At 48.1% G+C, this 14,057-nt stretch overlaps 1 protein-coding gene across 1 annotated transcript in view; it reads left to right on the forward strand.

The window, feature by feature from the left end:
- The first annotated feature begins 1,773 nt into the window (after positions 1–1,773).
- Positions 1,774–14,057, forward strand: part of LOC147683931 (transient receptor potential cation channel subfamily V member 6-like) — a 176,561-nt gene continuing 164,277 nt past the window's right edge. Inside the window, exons 1-2 of the mRNA XM_086944922.1 lie at positions 1,774–1,860; positions 3,104–3,226. Coding sequence (XP_086801048.1) covers positions 1,815–1,860; positions 3,104–3,226 — 169 coding nt within the window. The 5' untranslated portion in view covers positions 1,774–1,814. The remainder of the gene's footprint in view (positions 1,861–3,103; positions 3,227–14,057) is intronic.

Genomic DNA, 14,057 nt, shown 5'->3' on the forward strand with positions numbered 1-14,057 from the left:
TAGCTGATCATCTGGCCCTCATGTCCCACAATATTTATCACTCTCCTCCCCGTAACTATACCAATAGAGATTATGATATCCTTTGGATTTACAACCCCCCCTACCATTGCATACATTTCTAATGGGGCCCTGAATGCCCACCCTGTGACTATCTAACTTAGCGTCAATTATCTCTTCAAACAGAAAAACATCAATACCTTTGTTCCAGAAATAGGCCACATTAGCCAGGATTAGCATCAATGCAATCCTAGAACTAAATGTGACTCTAGAACTCGGAAGTGTGCTTAGGGAATCTAAGAACACCGATCAATATTCTCTACTTGATACCAGGCCAAACAGTTCATGTGCACTTTGCATGTTCCTACCAGGCTGCACTACACAGCCTGGTCAGGAACATGCACAGGCTCTCTGTTATAGTCTGAGCACCGATCCACAGCGCTCAGGCCAATCACAATGCTGCATTGTAGAATTGTGATTGACTCAGGGGAGCCTGTCCGCCCGGGTGCTTCCTGCTGCCGCCGGCCGGGACAGGTAGATTAAGAGGATGGAGGATGGAGGACGGAGGAGAGGCAGCGGCCTGCCGTTAAAGGTAAGTCTTTTTTTTATTGCAGTCCTCCTCCCTTCCCACCCCCCTGCCGCACCACCCCTGTCTGATAGCTGCCGCTACTGTACTCGAGCCTTATTCCACATTCCCACGGACGGCAGCTCTGGCCCTTAAGCCTCATCGACTCTGGAAAATATAGAATATGAAAAAGTCTTCACATTATTAATGAACATTTATTTTTCGATTCAATCCAGAAGTACATTTCCCCCAAAGGACTCAATAAAGTGAGACTGTTTTAGAGACCCAGGGGCAGATTTACAAGCCCCTTGTGCCTCTTTAACGCCGCCATTGCACCACTTTTGTGAAGCAGCGGTTGCGCAAAGCTAGCGCCATGCTGTGGGGTATTTACAACGTGACGCATCTGGGAGATGCGTCACGTTGTAAAGCCCTGTGCCACATGTAGGCGTTCTGGCGCGGGGGGGGCGTTCCGGCGCAGGAACGCCTCCTAAAAGTGGCTGAGTGAAATCTACAAGATTTCACATAGTCGCTTTTAGGGCCAGTCTGCGTCAAAACCCTGCGGCTGCTTGAAGCAGTCATAAGGATTGATGGAGCATGTGAGAGATAGGGCGCCCCTGAGCCTTGCTGGAGCTGCATCACGCTTGCGACGCAAATCCAGCAATGCGCCGCATTTCCGCTGTGGATGTGTCACGCATCTGCCCATCCGAGCGCCACGGGGCGCCGCATTGTAAATGCGGCGCATCAGTGGTGGTGCACGGGTAGGCAGATGCGTCACAACTCTTATGGCGCATCTCTGCTGATTAGCAGAGATGCGCCAGAAGTCGTAAACCTGCCCCCCCCCCCAGTGTATTTTAGAAGTTTATAGACCACAAGCTTCAAGTACGATTGGTTCGCACTTCAGGGTCGGTTATTTTTGTTTGGTGGAAATGTATAACAGATTGTATATTACCTCAAGATTTTCATATGCATGCCAATGTATATTATAATAGCTTTAAATGGAACACTTTTATTGAGTAGTACATGCTTTAACTTCAGAAGTCCTGAAGATAATCTGAAAAATATTCAGGGAATCTAGAGCGCTAGCATCCAAGCAGCATCTGTCCATTTAACTTATGATATTTGTGTCTCAAAGTTCATGACATCTTTTCCTGTCTGTTTAATGTTCATGATCTTAAATGCCCCTGTGTAATGTGTTACGCTTTTCATTGGCAGTATTTTATTTAAAGCTGCAAGAACTAATGAGGCTACAGGAATGCGGTCACTATTGCAAAGTGAAAAATTGGATCCTTTTGTAAAAGGTAAATCGATTACCATTAGAGCGAATGATATGTCTGTAAAGAATTCAGAGATGACAATATGTGAGGAGGTTCAGCATTTGTACTAGCATTGAAAGTAGAGGCGAAAATCAAATATTTTCATTTTTAGAAGTAAAATTGATACTTGTAAATTGATACTTGTATAGCGCACTACTCACCCGCAAGGGTCTCAAGGCGCTTGTACGAATACCAAGGTGGAGGCCAGGCATCCTTAGCGTTGTGGGAGCCGTTGTGGAGATTAAGCAAGTTATTGCCCAGAGTTGCAGTGTGGGACTCCATGATTGGAATAGGCACTGAGGCGAGAATTATCCGTAGAATTTTGAGCCCAAGACCAGCCGAGGCGATGAGTTGAACCGTGGTCCCGGGCTAGACCTCTGCATCAGGGTCTGCCGCTCTAACCATTGAGCCACACTTCTCCAAGTACATATGAACTAGCCCCTGCCTTAAACACAAATATAAATCATATATATGCACATGTATCAGTGTCAGTGTCTATATGATTAAAATAATATCGCACAGTGCCTGGGACAATTTGATTTGACCACCAGGTCCCATTAAGCATATGCCACTATATATCAGGATTGAGGGATTCGCCCTCGTGACCAAAGTCCGCATGTGTACTTTCCTCCTATCCTTAGCCCACCTGGACAGATGTTCTTTACACGAATATGCCTCTTGACCCCGCATCCCGCTACCCCGGATGTTGTTACAACGCGGTCGTTACAACGACCGCTTTGTGATTCCGCGTACCATTACCCCGCAAGTCGTAACAACGACTTGCGAGGGGGGAGCTAGATGTTGGAATAGTATAATTTACTTTTCCAACTCATGTCTGTGCGGACAGTAGGGAAGGTGTTAGATTTTAAATCCAACACCTTCTCCCCCTTCCGCAAGTCGTTATTGTGGGGTAATGGTATGCGTTGTTACAACGCGGTCGTTGTAACGACCGAGTTGTAAAAACATGCGGGGTGATGGATGCGGGATCAAGGTTGTTTACCTCACCAACCACTTCTACATGGCATGTAGCAGGGTATAGCAATGGATCAATGTCCACAGGCAGCCCACTTGGCTATTCATTTATTCATTCATTCATTCACTTTATGCTCTTCTAAGTTTCATTAGCTTTAATTCTATAACTATTTTAATTGGTGTTTGTAAAAAATGTTTGTGATTGCACGATGGATCCAGTGAGTAGGTTTCTCATTACCTGTTTATTTCCTTACAGGGAGCCTGGGAGAAACCATTCTGCACATTGCTCTACTGAACAACAACGTGGAAGTTGCAGAAGTAATTATGGACATGGTGCCTTCTTTAATTAATCAACCAATGGATTGTGACATATATAGAGGTATTAACATCAAATAACTTTATTTTGGTTCATCTGAACCATAAAAGTGCACAGTACAGATGTGAAAAACACATAGAACGTGATAAGGAGTTGTTACAATTTGTATAAAATAGCCTTAACATGTATATACCCCATTTGGCAGCCGAGCTGCCCTCCTACCAAACCTAAGAGACAAAAAAAAACAGGCCTTGAATGGGCTCTGAAAGGCGTTCGCAGTGTCATCTGGGATTTCAAAGTGGGGTATCTTATAGCACTAGCTGGAGAAAGAGAACTTAAAATGGGCAGTGCAATTGCAGTTGCAATTTGAGATGGATATTTCAGGAAATTGAACCTTAAAACATACACATATCATGAAAAATAAATAGAAAATCAACTTTCAAATCTTTTAGATAGCAGCCAGAAAGGGATTATATTAAAACAGCCATTTAGGACAACTGCTCACTCAGAGTGCATTTCTTATACTACATAGTGATGAATCTTAAGTGTGGCTCAGAGGTAGAAACACACACATTATAAGGCACAGTGGCTGGTTAAAGAGGCACAAGAAGATCATCTAGTCCATCTATAAACAAAGGTGATAAACATAGGATGGAGATGAGCACAAAGTTGAAAGATATAAACCGACCATTCAAAATCCAATGCATCTCAAGTGCTTGGTGTTACATTGGAGTACGGATCATATAGGAATGAGACTAGCACACTTAGATGCACTGAAGGTGGTCCTCCAGGCCTTCAGATGATTCCTGGTGATGGTCCAAGGGTTACCCGAAGACTCTCCACATAACGTTTCCATAGCAGCCTTGCAGTATGTAGGTATTTGGCAACCCCAACTACTACTACTTCCCTGTCAAGTCAAGTCAGGGACATTTGTATAGTACACAAATCACATCCGGGGAGTCTCATGGCGCTTGCAGACGTCTCTGACAGGAGGGGCGGGGCAATTAATTTGCAAAAAGCCAGGTCTTTAGCTTCTTGCGGAAACAGCTGTGTTCAGGGATAATACGGAGGTGAAGGTATCTGACTACAAAATCATCTGGGCCACTGCATATTGCCTAATCCCTAATAGTGTACACAGTGATACCAACCACTTTTTCAGAGAGAGCTTGTACATCCCTAAAATAAAAAAGTCAAGAAGCGGAGGCCGCCTTTTTTCTTATAAAGCCTCCAGGTTATGGAATTCTCTCCCCCTCCATGTTCGTCTTGAGGCTAATCACCTGACCTTCCGGAAATTGATTAAAACTGTACTCTTTCCATAATACCGCTCAGAGCTCTTTGAATGTACTGCTATAAGCGCAGGGATGCCTTCAGGTAGCTACGCTCTTAAGAAATACTTTAATTCATTCACAGGCTCCGAGATCTGCCAAGAAATTGGTGATCGTACCATCTTGGCCGGCCTCCAATTGTAGGTTAAGATCCCACACGATATTAAAGTTAGCGGATTTGGTTGCTAATATGCCGACTAAATTAGTAATTGTGCTTCCCTAAAATTTTTCGATGGACCAGGGGGGCGATAGATGAGCAGTCCACAATGTGTAAAGTTGCAATTTAGTGAGATTTAAAAAAAGGCCACTTTCACAATAATCAGTAATCGCACTGATAACACGACAAAAGTAGCTGGTTTTAAAAATGACCGCAATACCTCCTCCTCTGCTGCCCATTCTATGAAGTTTCCTTATGGATTATCTGTGGCTTGGCCTCCATATCAGGGGTAAGCCAAGTCTCTGTTTAGAAGAGAAGATCAGGTACCTCCTCTTGAATCTGGTCAAACACTTCTGCATGGTGTTTCACTAGTGAGGGGCAACTGAGACTAAGAAATTTCAAAGTATGAGGGGGGCTTCGTAGCATGACTGCCCAATCCGATTTTAAAGTCCCATTGCCCACAGCAGAAAGGGCAGTCGGCTGAGACTCAAGCCTGATTGATGCATGGGTTGATCAAGGCTCTAAAGGACCAAAGCTTCTTGTGAGAATACGCCTGTCTGTGGGAGTCTAAATGGGCAGAATGCCAGGTGCCTGGCGATGTCCAGGTGCAGATGGCCTTGCCTTCGGCGTGCCCGCTGCGTGCATCCATGCTATGGCCGGCATAAAATATCCACAGGGCACAACTGGCTCCTCCCGAGCTCACAACTGATTGGGCAATACTACCCAATCAGTGTTATGCAATTCCGTAGGCGGAAGCAGGAAGGATGCAAGTAGGTGATTTAAACAGGTAAAATAGCAATAAAATGAACCGCAAACAAAGTACTTCTAAAAGAACAGCAATACCTAGCATGCAGCGGAGCCTCTAAATGCTTCAGTAAGTCAGGTGAGGACAGGAATCAACGCGTCCGCGCTACGGCCGGCAAAAAAAAAGCTGGGGGACACAACTGGCAAGTCAAGAACTATCTGTCATATATGGTTTCTGTTAGATGCCTACAAAGTAAATAAACTGCTAAAGCTCCTGTATCATTTGACAGGTGAAAAAAGTATCCACCCAGATAGGATTATGGTTGGGTCGAGTACATTGAGAGAGATCCAATGTGCTTGGAAGCCACGCACAAAATGTGAGCACATGCAAAATCAGTGTCCATCATTAGTTCGAAAGATGGTTGAAAGAGCTGTAGAAAACCATGTTTGTGATTTATATTTTAAAAACAGGCAAGAGGAAGTTTCTTTGGTCCTGAGAAAAGTGTTTAAAAATAGTTGATACCTCCCAATTGGGGCATTAGCGTGTTACTTAATGTACATACTTACCACTAGGGCAAATTACAGAATGATCATCCACAGGCTGACACTTTTAGAAGGCATTGATACATATGCATCACGGAATTGATCTACATGTTCCTTAAAGAAAGAATAGCCGAAATACATCCAGCAATTCTGTGCTCTTTGTAGGTCTGTTTTTCCGCCGGAGGCACCAAAATGCGATAGTCCTACGTGTAACCGGCTGGTGTGTCAAAACATGGTTACCTATTGCAGATGAATATTTGAACGTGTACTAGTACCATATGAAGAGTTTAATACTACCACGATGGTCAACTTTCAAAATGCCTTTGATTTTCTGACCCAAGATTATTTCCGGTATAAAGGTTGTGTTCTGTATGACTATGAATTGCATGATCTTTTGAATGCTGCTAGCATCCTGTGTGTACAAAGTTATAAGAGGGGTGACCGAGAAGTCCTATTTAGAGCAGTTGACTTTGTAGCTGTAAAAAAATCAAAACTTGCGACTCTGCGACAACATTTCACCCTTCACCCGAATGAGGTTGCAATGTATGTCAAATTATGTACATACAGTAAATAAACTCATTCCCTACAACAATAGCCTTAATACTTGTACCAATACTCGGTAAATTTGGCATGTGCTCTGGTGCTCAGCATGCTCTTCCTTTTCAATAAAATGATCTGTCGCAAAACAAGTGTTTCATTTCACTGCTATAGGGGCTATAACATGGCTTATGATGTGTTAAGGAAAATGTATTACAATAAAAGTGGGGTCCAGGGGCCCCATTCACAGAACTAACTTAAGTCAAAATCCTAAACTTACTACTTTTGGTATTCACAGAAGTTAGAATTTTGTCTTAAGACAGACTTAAGACAAAATCCTAACTTAAGTCTGTCTTAAGTTTGTCTTAAGACAAACTTAAGACAAAATCCTAACTTCTGTGAATACCAAAAGTAGTAAGTTTAGGATTTTGTCTTAAGTTAGTTCTGTGAATCGGGCCCGAAGTTCTGGAAGTGCAGAAGCTTTGCTTATAAAGGCATGTTTTGAAAAAGAGCTGGTAAGTAGAAACCTGGTGACTAATGGCTACCTGGGGAAAAGGAATATTTACTCGATAAACCTGCTATGGAGCGTTTCAAGAGGAGGCTCACCATTGTTAATGCACAAATAGATTATCAATGTCAGGCAGACGTCATGGGTCTTCAAGATCTATCCAGACACAATAACGGAGCGCAATACTTATTAACGGTCCTAGATCTAGTGTCCAAGTAAGCCCTTGCATAAACTCTACACAATAAGGGGCTGATTAGGATGGCGGTGAATTCGCATCCTCCGGGCCGGCGGAAGCCACCGCCGGCCTGGAGGATGCGGATTCACTGCTGCGGACATTGAAAACACCCACCGCCACATTAGGATGGCGGTGGGATCAGCGGCGGACGGCAAAGTCCGTCCGCCGCTGATCCGCGGTGTATGCAGGCAAATATGGTGGCGGTGTCTGCAAGACACCGCCAGCCATATTAGGATGCAGGCTGAAACATGCTTTTCCACTGCGGCTTTTCCGCCGTGGAAAAGCATGTGGTCTTTTGTGTTTGGGGGCCCGTTGCGGGCCCCAGGGTGTCGGGGTGGGGGGTGCACATGGGGGGTACCTGTAGTACCCCCCTACATTTACATGCACAAAGCGGCAGGCACTGCGCGGTGCCTGCCGCTTTGTGCATGTAAATGCAAAGCATGCATGTTTAACCTTGCGGCGGGTGCTGCTCAAGCAGCACCCGCCGCAAGGTTAAAGATACGGGATGTGACCGCCAGAGTGGTGGTCACATCCTAATTGGTATGGAGGGACCGCCGCTGCCCCTGTAGACGGTCCCTCCACCTCGGGGGTGGCGGACGGACGCAGGTCCGTCCGCCATCCTAATGGGCCTCATAGACTGGAATTAGCGTCATAGTGCCCTTTAAAACCAGATTAATATTAAGCAAAGGTCAAACGCCTCTGAAACTGCAGACAGACACTGGAAAATAATTTTTAAACACACTGTTTTCAGAACATTAAAACAACACTCGATTAATCATTTTATAATGCACACGGAGGTCAAAGCCGCGCTGATAGAACATTTTAACAGAACTTTAAAATCTAAGATGTGGAGATATTTCATGGCTTACAACACATGCCGTTATGTGGATGTATTACAGGTGTTTATGGATGTTTATAAAGCCAGCTACCACAGAACCATTAAAACAGCACCAGTAGCGATAATGCCACAAAATTCTTTAGCGGTATGGAGAACTGTGTACAGCAGTCAGTTCAAGGTAAAGAAACCTTTTCTAAAAGAAGGGGATCATATTAGAGTGTCTAAGATGAAAAGGGACTTTACAAACAGCTACCAGCAAGCTTTAGGCACTGAAATATTTATAGTAAACGGGTAAATGTGTCAACAACGGATTTGTTTGTAAGATTAATTTTGGTTATTGATGTAGTTTCATTTCTGGCAAACTCTCACAATATGTTTGCAAAAGAATCACTTTAGTATTATCTATCAGTGTAGCAACTCTTATAATTTTTGGTTTCCTATACATACGAAAACATCAGCTTTTGTCAGAAAAATATATACAACAAATTTGTCAAATAATAATATTTCTAAACACAGGTGTATAGTAGAAAAATAAATGTTATCGTATTGAAAAGTCAAGGGGTACTGAAGTTCCTCAAGCACACAATGTAACAGGACGTTAAATGTATCCTGCCACGCTGGTGATGGAACCGCTTCGTCATGAACCTCGGGTGGGCTGTGCTGGTGACGGAGCGGTTCCGTCACGGCCCGCTCGGAACGCCTGCGCGGCAGTGATTTTGCACCTGTGCGGCGCGTTCTATTGAGCGGGCGGGGCTATGACGGAACCGCTCCGTCACAAGCACAGCCCACCTGAGGCTCGTGACGGAGCGGTTCTGTCACCAGCGTGGGAGCGCCACCCAGCCCCCCCGCCCCCTAGCGCTGCGGCGGAATTGCCTCTGCAGCGAAAGGGTTAAACAATTATTCATTATGCTTCTCAGTGACAACTGTGTACACTTTTTTCTGAAATATCATATGACTGTCTCATTGCCTGTAAAAGCAGATTGGAACAAAAGAGCGTTTTTATTTTAGAACATGCAGCATGCACACACTATATTATATAAGTGGCACATTAGAATGAAGGAAAACTATGTCTCTGTGATGCTTGATGCAGAAGGGTTGGAAGAGCATGCGAGAGCTATACAGATAGTAGGGGGCGTGATGGATGGTTCAAGAATAAACCTCGAAAGGTAGCATTCCAGGCCTAGACACAAAGTGGGGTGTGCAGGATAGTGTAAAAATAAGGCTTGTAATGGAATCAGAGCTGCACAGATCTAAACATATATCTGTACCTATTGTGCTGGCAAGCAGTTCCTCAATGCCCCAATTTGAGGGTTCTGGCTGCACCACAAACAAGAAAACAGATTTATTTTAAAGATGCTACAGCAATCATCTACACTTACAGCACTGCTTCTTATTTCTTTTCTTAACCAACCCTTTCAAAAGGTAACACATCAGAAGTTTATTATGCTGGGAAGGATGAAGGTTGGCTGGGCCCACTAGAATCTTAACCTAGAACTGTTAGTTCAAACTCCCAGTATCTTGCCTGGTCAGACCCCTAGCGTCCTCAGCCCCCCAACCCCATCGCAGCATACAAAACAGTATCAGGATTCCACAATATACTCAATTTGCCATGCTTTAGCATCACAGTATACAAATACATAGCAGAATTCCACAACATGTTCAGTATGCTTTGTTTCACATCACAGAATACAAAACAATATCAGAATTCCACAAAAGATTCAATATGCCTTGTTTAAAATCAAAAATACAAAAAGAACAATTGATGGACAGATTCACCCCAGTGCACAGATCTGGGCATAAACCCATCGTTTTTTTGCTCCCCATGCCATTCCAGTTTCAATTGTGAGTCTTGTTTAAAATCACAACATACAAAACAATATCAGGATTCAACAACATATTCCATTTGCCATTTTTAACATAAATGATCAACCATTGATGGGAGTGGCATCGGCCCACAGACCTCCCCCCCCCCCCCCACCCCCCCCGCCTGCACAAATCTTGTTAACAAGCCCTTTGTAAAGATTGTCGCCAAACCCCTTTGTTTAAACCGAGGCCTTTAAGACCACACTGGCTTTTGAAACAGTTTACATTGTGCTTATCTGTATGAAAGCTGCACAGAAACCCTGTCCTCTAAACCACGTTTAAAACACACTGACACTTTGAAGCAACAAACTAATCTTCAAACAGAAGCCCATATAACATCTAGTCAATATAGCCACACCCAGGTGTCTCTCTCTCTCTCTCTCTTACACACACACACACACACGCACACACACACACACAAAAATACTAGACACCTGTATTTAAACATCAGCTCACCTAGATACGTATGAATTCGTTTCATTTTTGAGTATACCGCATGAACAAAGTATTTTATCACACATAAATTTAACGATAAGGAGAAAATAATCACCTCCCTTCAATGTTTACTCATGACACAAACATACATAATAATACACATACACATACACCGCCACATTTTTCCTTTCTTAATCACTCTCCCAAAAAATAGGGCCACCTCAGAAGCTTAGTGTTTGTTACATGTTTGGAATGGTGAAGGGCTGATCGCTTAGGCCCCCTACAGGCCTTCAACATAAATAAATAAATCAGGATTCCCCAACATATTAATTTTGCATTGTTAAACATAACAGGCCTCACCTGCCCCAGATATATTAGAACTCTGCTCCCAAAAGACTGCCTTTCTGCCTCACTTAAGAAGCATCCTTATGCCTCACCGAGTGCGCTAATCCTATTAACTCAGCTTTTGTCCCAGAGCTTTATTCATCGATGCTGCAAGGTCCTATTATTTAAAATGGAGCACTGCAGATCCATCCTGTACACACCAGAATTTCAAAATGCTAAGCATTGTATTACAAGTGCAATTTACAGCATGCAAAAACGCTATTCCAGTGACATTTTATTCACTAGTTTTTTTCACATTGCATGCTGCACAGAATCCCTGTCCTCTGAACCTCATTTAAAACACACCAAAGTTGTCTTTATTGTAATCTAAAGCAAAATGCAAATGAACTGTACACATTCGGTAGTTACGAGAGCAAAAATGAAGCAAATTTTTTTAAATTTTGAGGTGTGAAGGAAACAAAGATTTTAATGGGAGCAAAACGATTTAAGACACCTTGGGTCATTAGGATGGCGGGCGGACTCCACCACGGAAAGGCATCTGTTTTGGGCCATTCTAATGTGGCTGGCGGGGTCTAATAGACACCGCCACCATATTAAATCTTTACCACCCCAGCCGCAAGGCGACCGTGGCGAAAAAGCGGCGGACGTCTTTCCGTCCGCCGCGGCCCCCCCCCGAAATCCTAATATGGCGGGGGGAATTTAGGTGCGGATGGCGGGCGTATTGCCCCCACCAGGCTGGCGGTGGCTACCGCCAGCCTGGAGGGGGCAATCCGCCCACCATCCTAATGGGCCCCCTTATTTGGTGGTGTAAAATGATAAATATTCACTGCAACATTAACATTTGTGTGCAATATAGTTTTATCAGTAAACTGTATGTCTGTGAAGATTTAATGGGCATTCCAATGGAAAATGTGCTGTCAGTAAATGACAGTGTGCTGCAAGGCTTTAGTAGTTTAGTTACAATAAAAAAATCACCCGCCTCATGTCCATTAACGCCAGGTGGGTCATAGAAGCTTTTTGTTCTAGAATGGGGCTTTGCGGGGGTGGCCGACCGGAGGGAGGCTCGCCCCCCCGGGGAAGTTTGGGGCCCCGGGAGGAAGGGAGGGGGGAAGAAATTAGATAGGACACAGGAAGGGACTTTGGGCTGGTTGGGCTAGTCAGTGTGGTTTGGGCTCCTTTTGGGCTGGGGGGAATAAAAGCGGCCATTTTGGGTCACTGTGCACCATTTCGTGGGACAGTGACCCAGCAGCCGGGGGGCATAATTTGAGCGTTGTCGTTTAGTCGGAGTTTAGCTGTTTTGGGGGTTGTTTGTGGCTTGTTGGCAGTAGCGGTATTGTGGAGGGCGGTGATCCGGTGCATCGGCTGCTGCGTGTGGTGTGCGCCGGGCGGGGGTTAGAGAGCTGACTGCGAGGCGGCGGGCCGAAGGCGGAGTGTACCTGCTGGTTGATGTCGGCGGAGGCGATGGCGGATCCCCGGGTTCGTGAGGCGTTGCGCCTCTTGGGGGAAGCTGGCAGGACGGATCTCCTGCGCGACGATGTCCGGGTAAGGCCCCCGCGGCGCGCTGCTGACGGCGCCGCGGCGGCGGTGGCGGCTTGCGAGCCGCCGCGTTCTCGTGCGAGGAAGGGGGAGGGGGCGGGAGCGGGGGTGGAGCGGCGCGAGGCGGCGGTCGGAAGGCGGGCGGGGCGCCAAAGAAGGGAGGAGGAGCAGCGAGGGGGTGCGGTGGCCGTAGGAAGGCGCCGCTTGTATTTGTGGAAGGAGCGGGGGGAGCGGGGGGCCCGGGGGGGGCGGGAGGGAGTGGGGAGATCCGCGAGAGGGAGTCGGGAGGCGCGGTGGGGGGGACAGGGCATGACAGGGGACGGGGGAGTGTACAGGCCACCCAAGTCACGAGGAGGAGCACCAGGCTGGGGGGGGCGGCGGGGGGAGACAGGGGGCAGGCATTGACAGAACGCGAAGGGGGGGCGCCCGGGGAGGGGGGATGCCGGGGGGGCAAGGGGGGGCCATGAGGGGGAGGTGGGGGGCGCAAGGGAGGGGGGTCAGAGACACAGTGGGGGAGGAGGGAGCACAGGGGCAGGGAGAGACAGGGGGGGGCTCGCCGCTCTTGATTGAAGAATCGGAGGAGGGGGTGGGGGAGGGTGAGGGGGGTGTGGGCGGTTCAGATTGGGGGTCTTCGGCAGATGAGGACATGGTGGCTCCCAGTAGGCCGGGTTCGCCGCGGAGCGCGGGGAGGGGCGTGGGGCAGAGAGGGGGTGCGAGGGGTGGCGGCGGGGGGCGGAGCGGGGGGGTGGGGTTGCCACGGGGGTCGGGGTGGACGGGGGATGGGGGAGGGGGAGGGGGGGTGCGGTGGAGGGGACTTCGGGTTCGGGAGGGTGACAGGGGGTGGCGGGGGGGCCACGGGGATGTGGGGAGTGCGGGGGGTCAGGGGGGGGCGCGTGGGAGGGACAGAGGGAGGCGGGGGCTGGGGTGGGGGAAGGGGGTTGGGGGGGCTTCCAGCGCGGCGAGGAGGACATTCGGCGGCAGGGGGGAGAGGTGGGACAGGTGGGTGGGGTGGCGACGGAGTTGGTTTTGCCCCGGCATGCTGGACTTCCCCGTTTTTCTCTTGGCAGGAGCAGTTGGTAAGGGGCTCGGGTGAGCAGCATGCGGCTCCAACCCGCCGAGAGGATGGGCCGGCTCTGCCTAGTACGGGCGGTCGCGCTCCACCAAGGGACCATGTGCGTGCTGACAGCGGATGGCAGGGTCATAGGTCTCCAACGCCCCCCTCCCGATGGGTCGCTCCGGCCGCCGGGGGACGGGGATGGAGCAGCAATTTGGCAGGCGATTCTGATTACCAAACTGGGGAAAGGAGAAGGGAGAGTGTGGACTTAGGGACATTGATGGCAGCGTGTAGGGACAAGGCAGGTCTGAGCAGGATGTCCGCAGGAAGGGTCATGGGGGGCGGTGATGGGGAGATGGAGTCGGAAGAGGAAGGGGAACTTCGGGAGGGCGGGGGGGAAACCTGTAATGTTGTTGGCAGTGTTTTGCAGGTATGCCCCCGGCAAACGGTGCCGCGAGTGACGGCCCCCCCAGCAGACCTGGTTAGGCGGCGGGATCCGGTGAGGACGCAAGCTTTGACGCCAGGTAAGACCAGTACGGGGTCGGGGAGTGGCTTGGGCGGGCCTCATGGAGGCCAGGCATGTGGGGGGGCGGATGGCGGATTTCAGAGGTCAGTGGGGACGGATGCCGGCGGCGGAGACGAAGTGCGATTGGTGAAGGGCAGATACGTGGCGGATGCTGGGGTGGGTACGGAGGCGGCAGGTGGCGCGGCGTCGGCGAGTACGGGGACGGGGGAAGCGGCGAAATCCGGCGGGTCGGCGGCGTCCGGCGCCGG

The sequence above is a fragment of the Lissotriton vulgaris genome, chromosome 11 (assembly GCF_964263255.1).
Source record: "Lissotriton vulgaris chromosome 11, aLisVul1.2, whole genome shotgun sequence".
NCBI lineage: Eukaryota > Metazoa > Chordata > Amphibia > Caudata > Salamandridae > Lissotriton > Lissotriton vulgaris.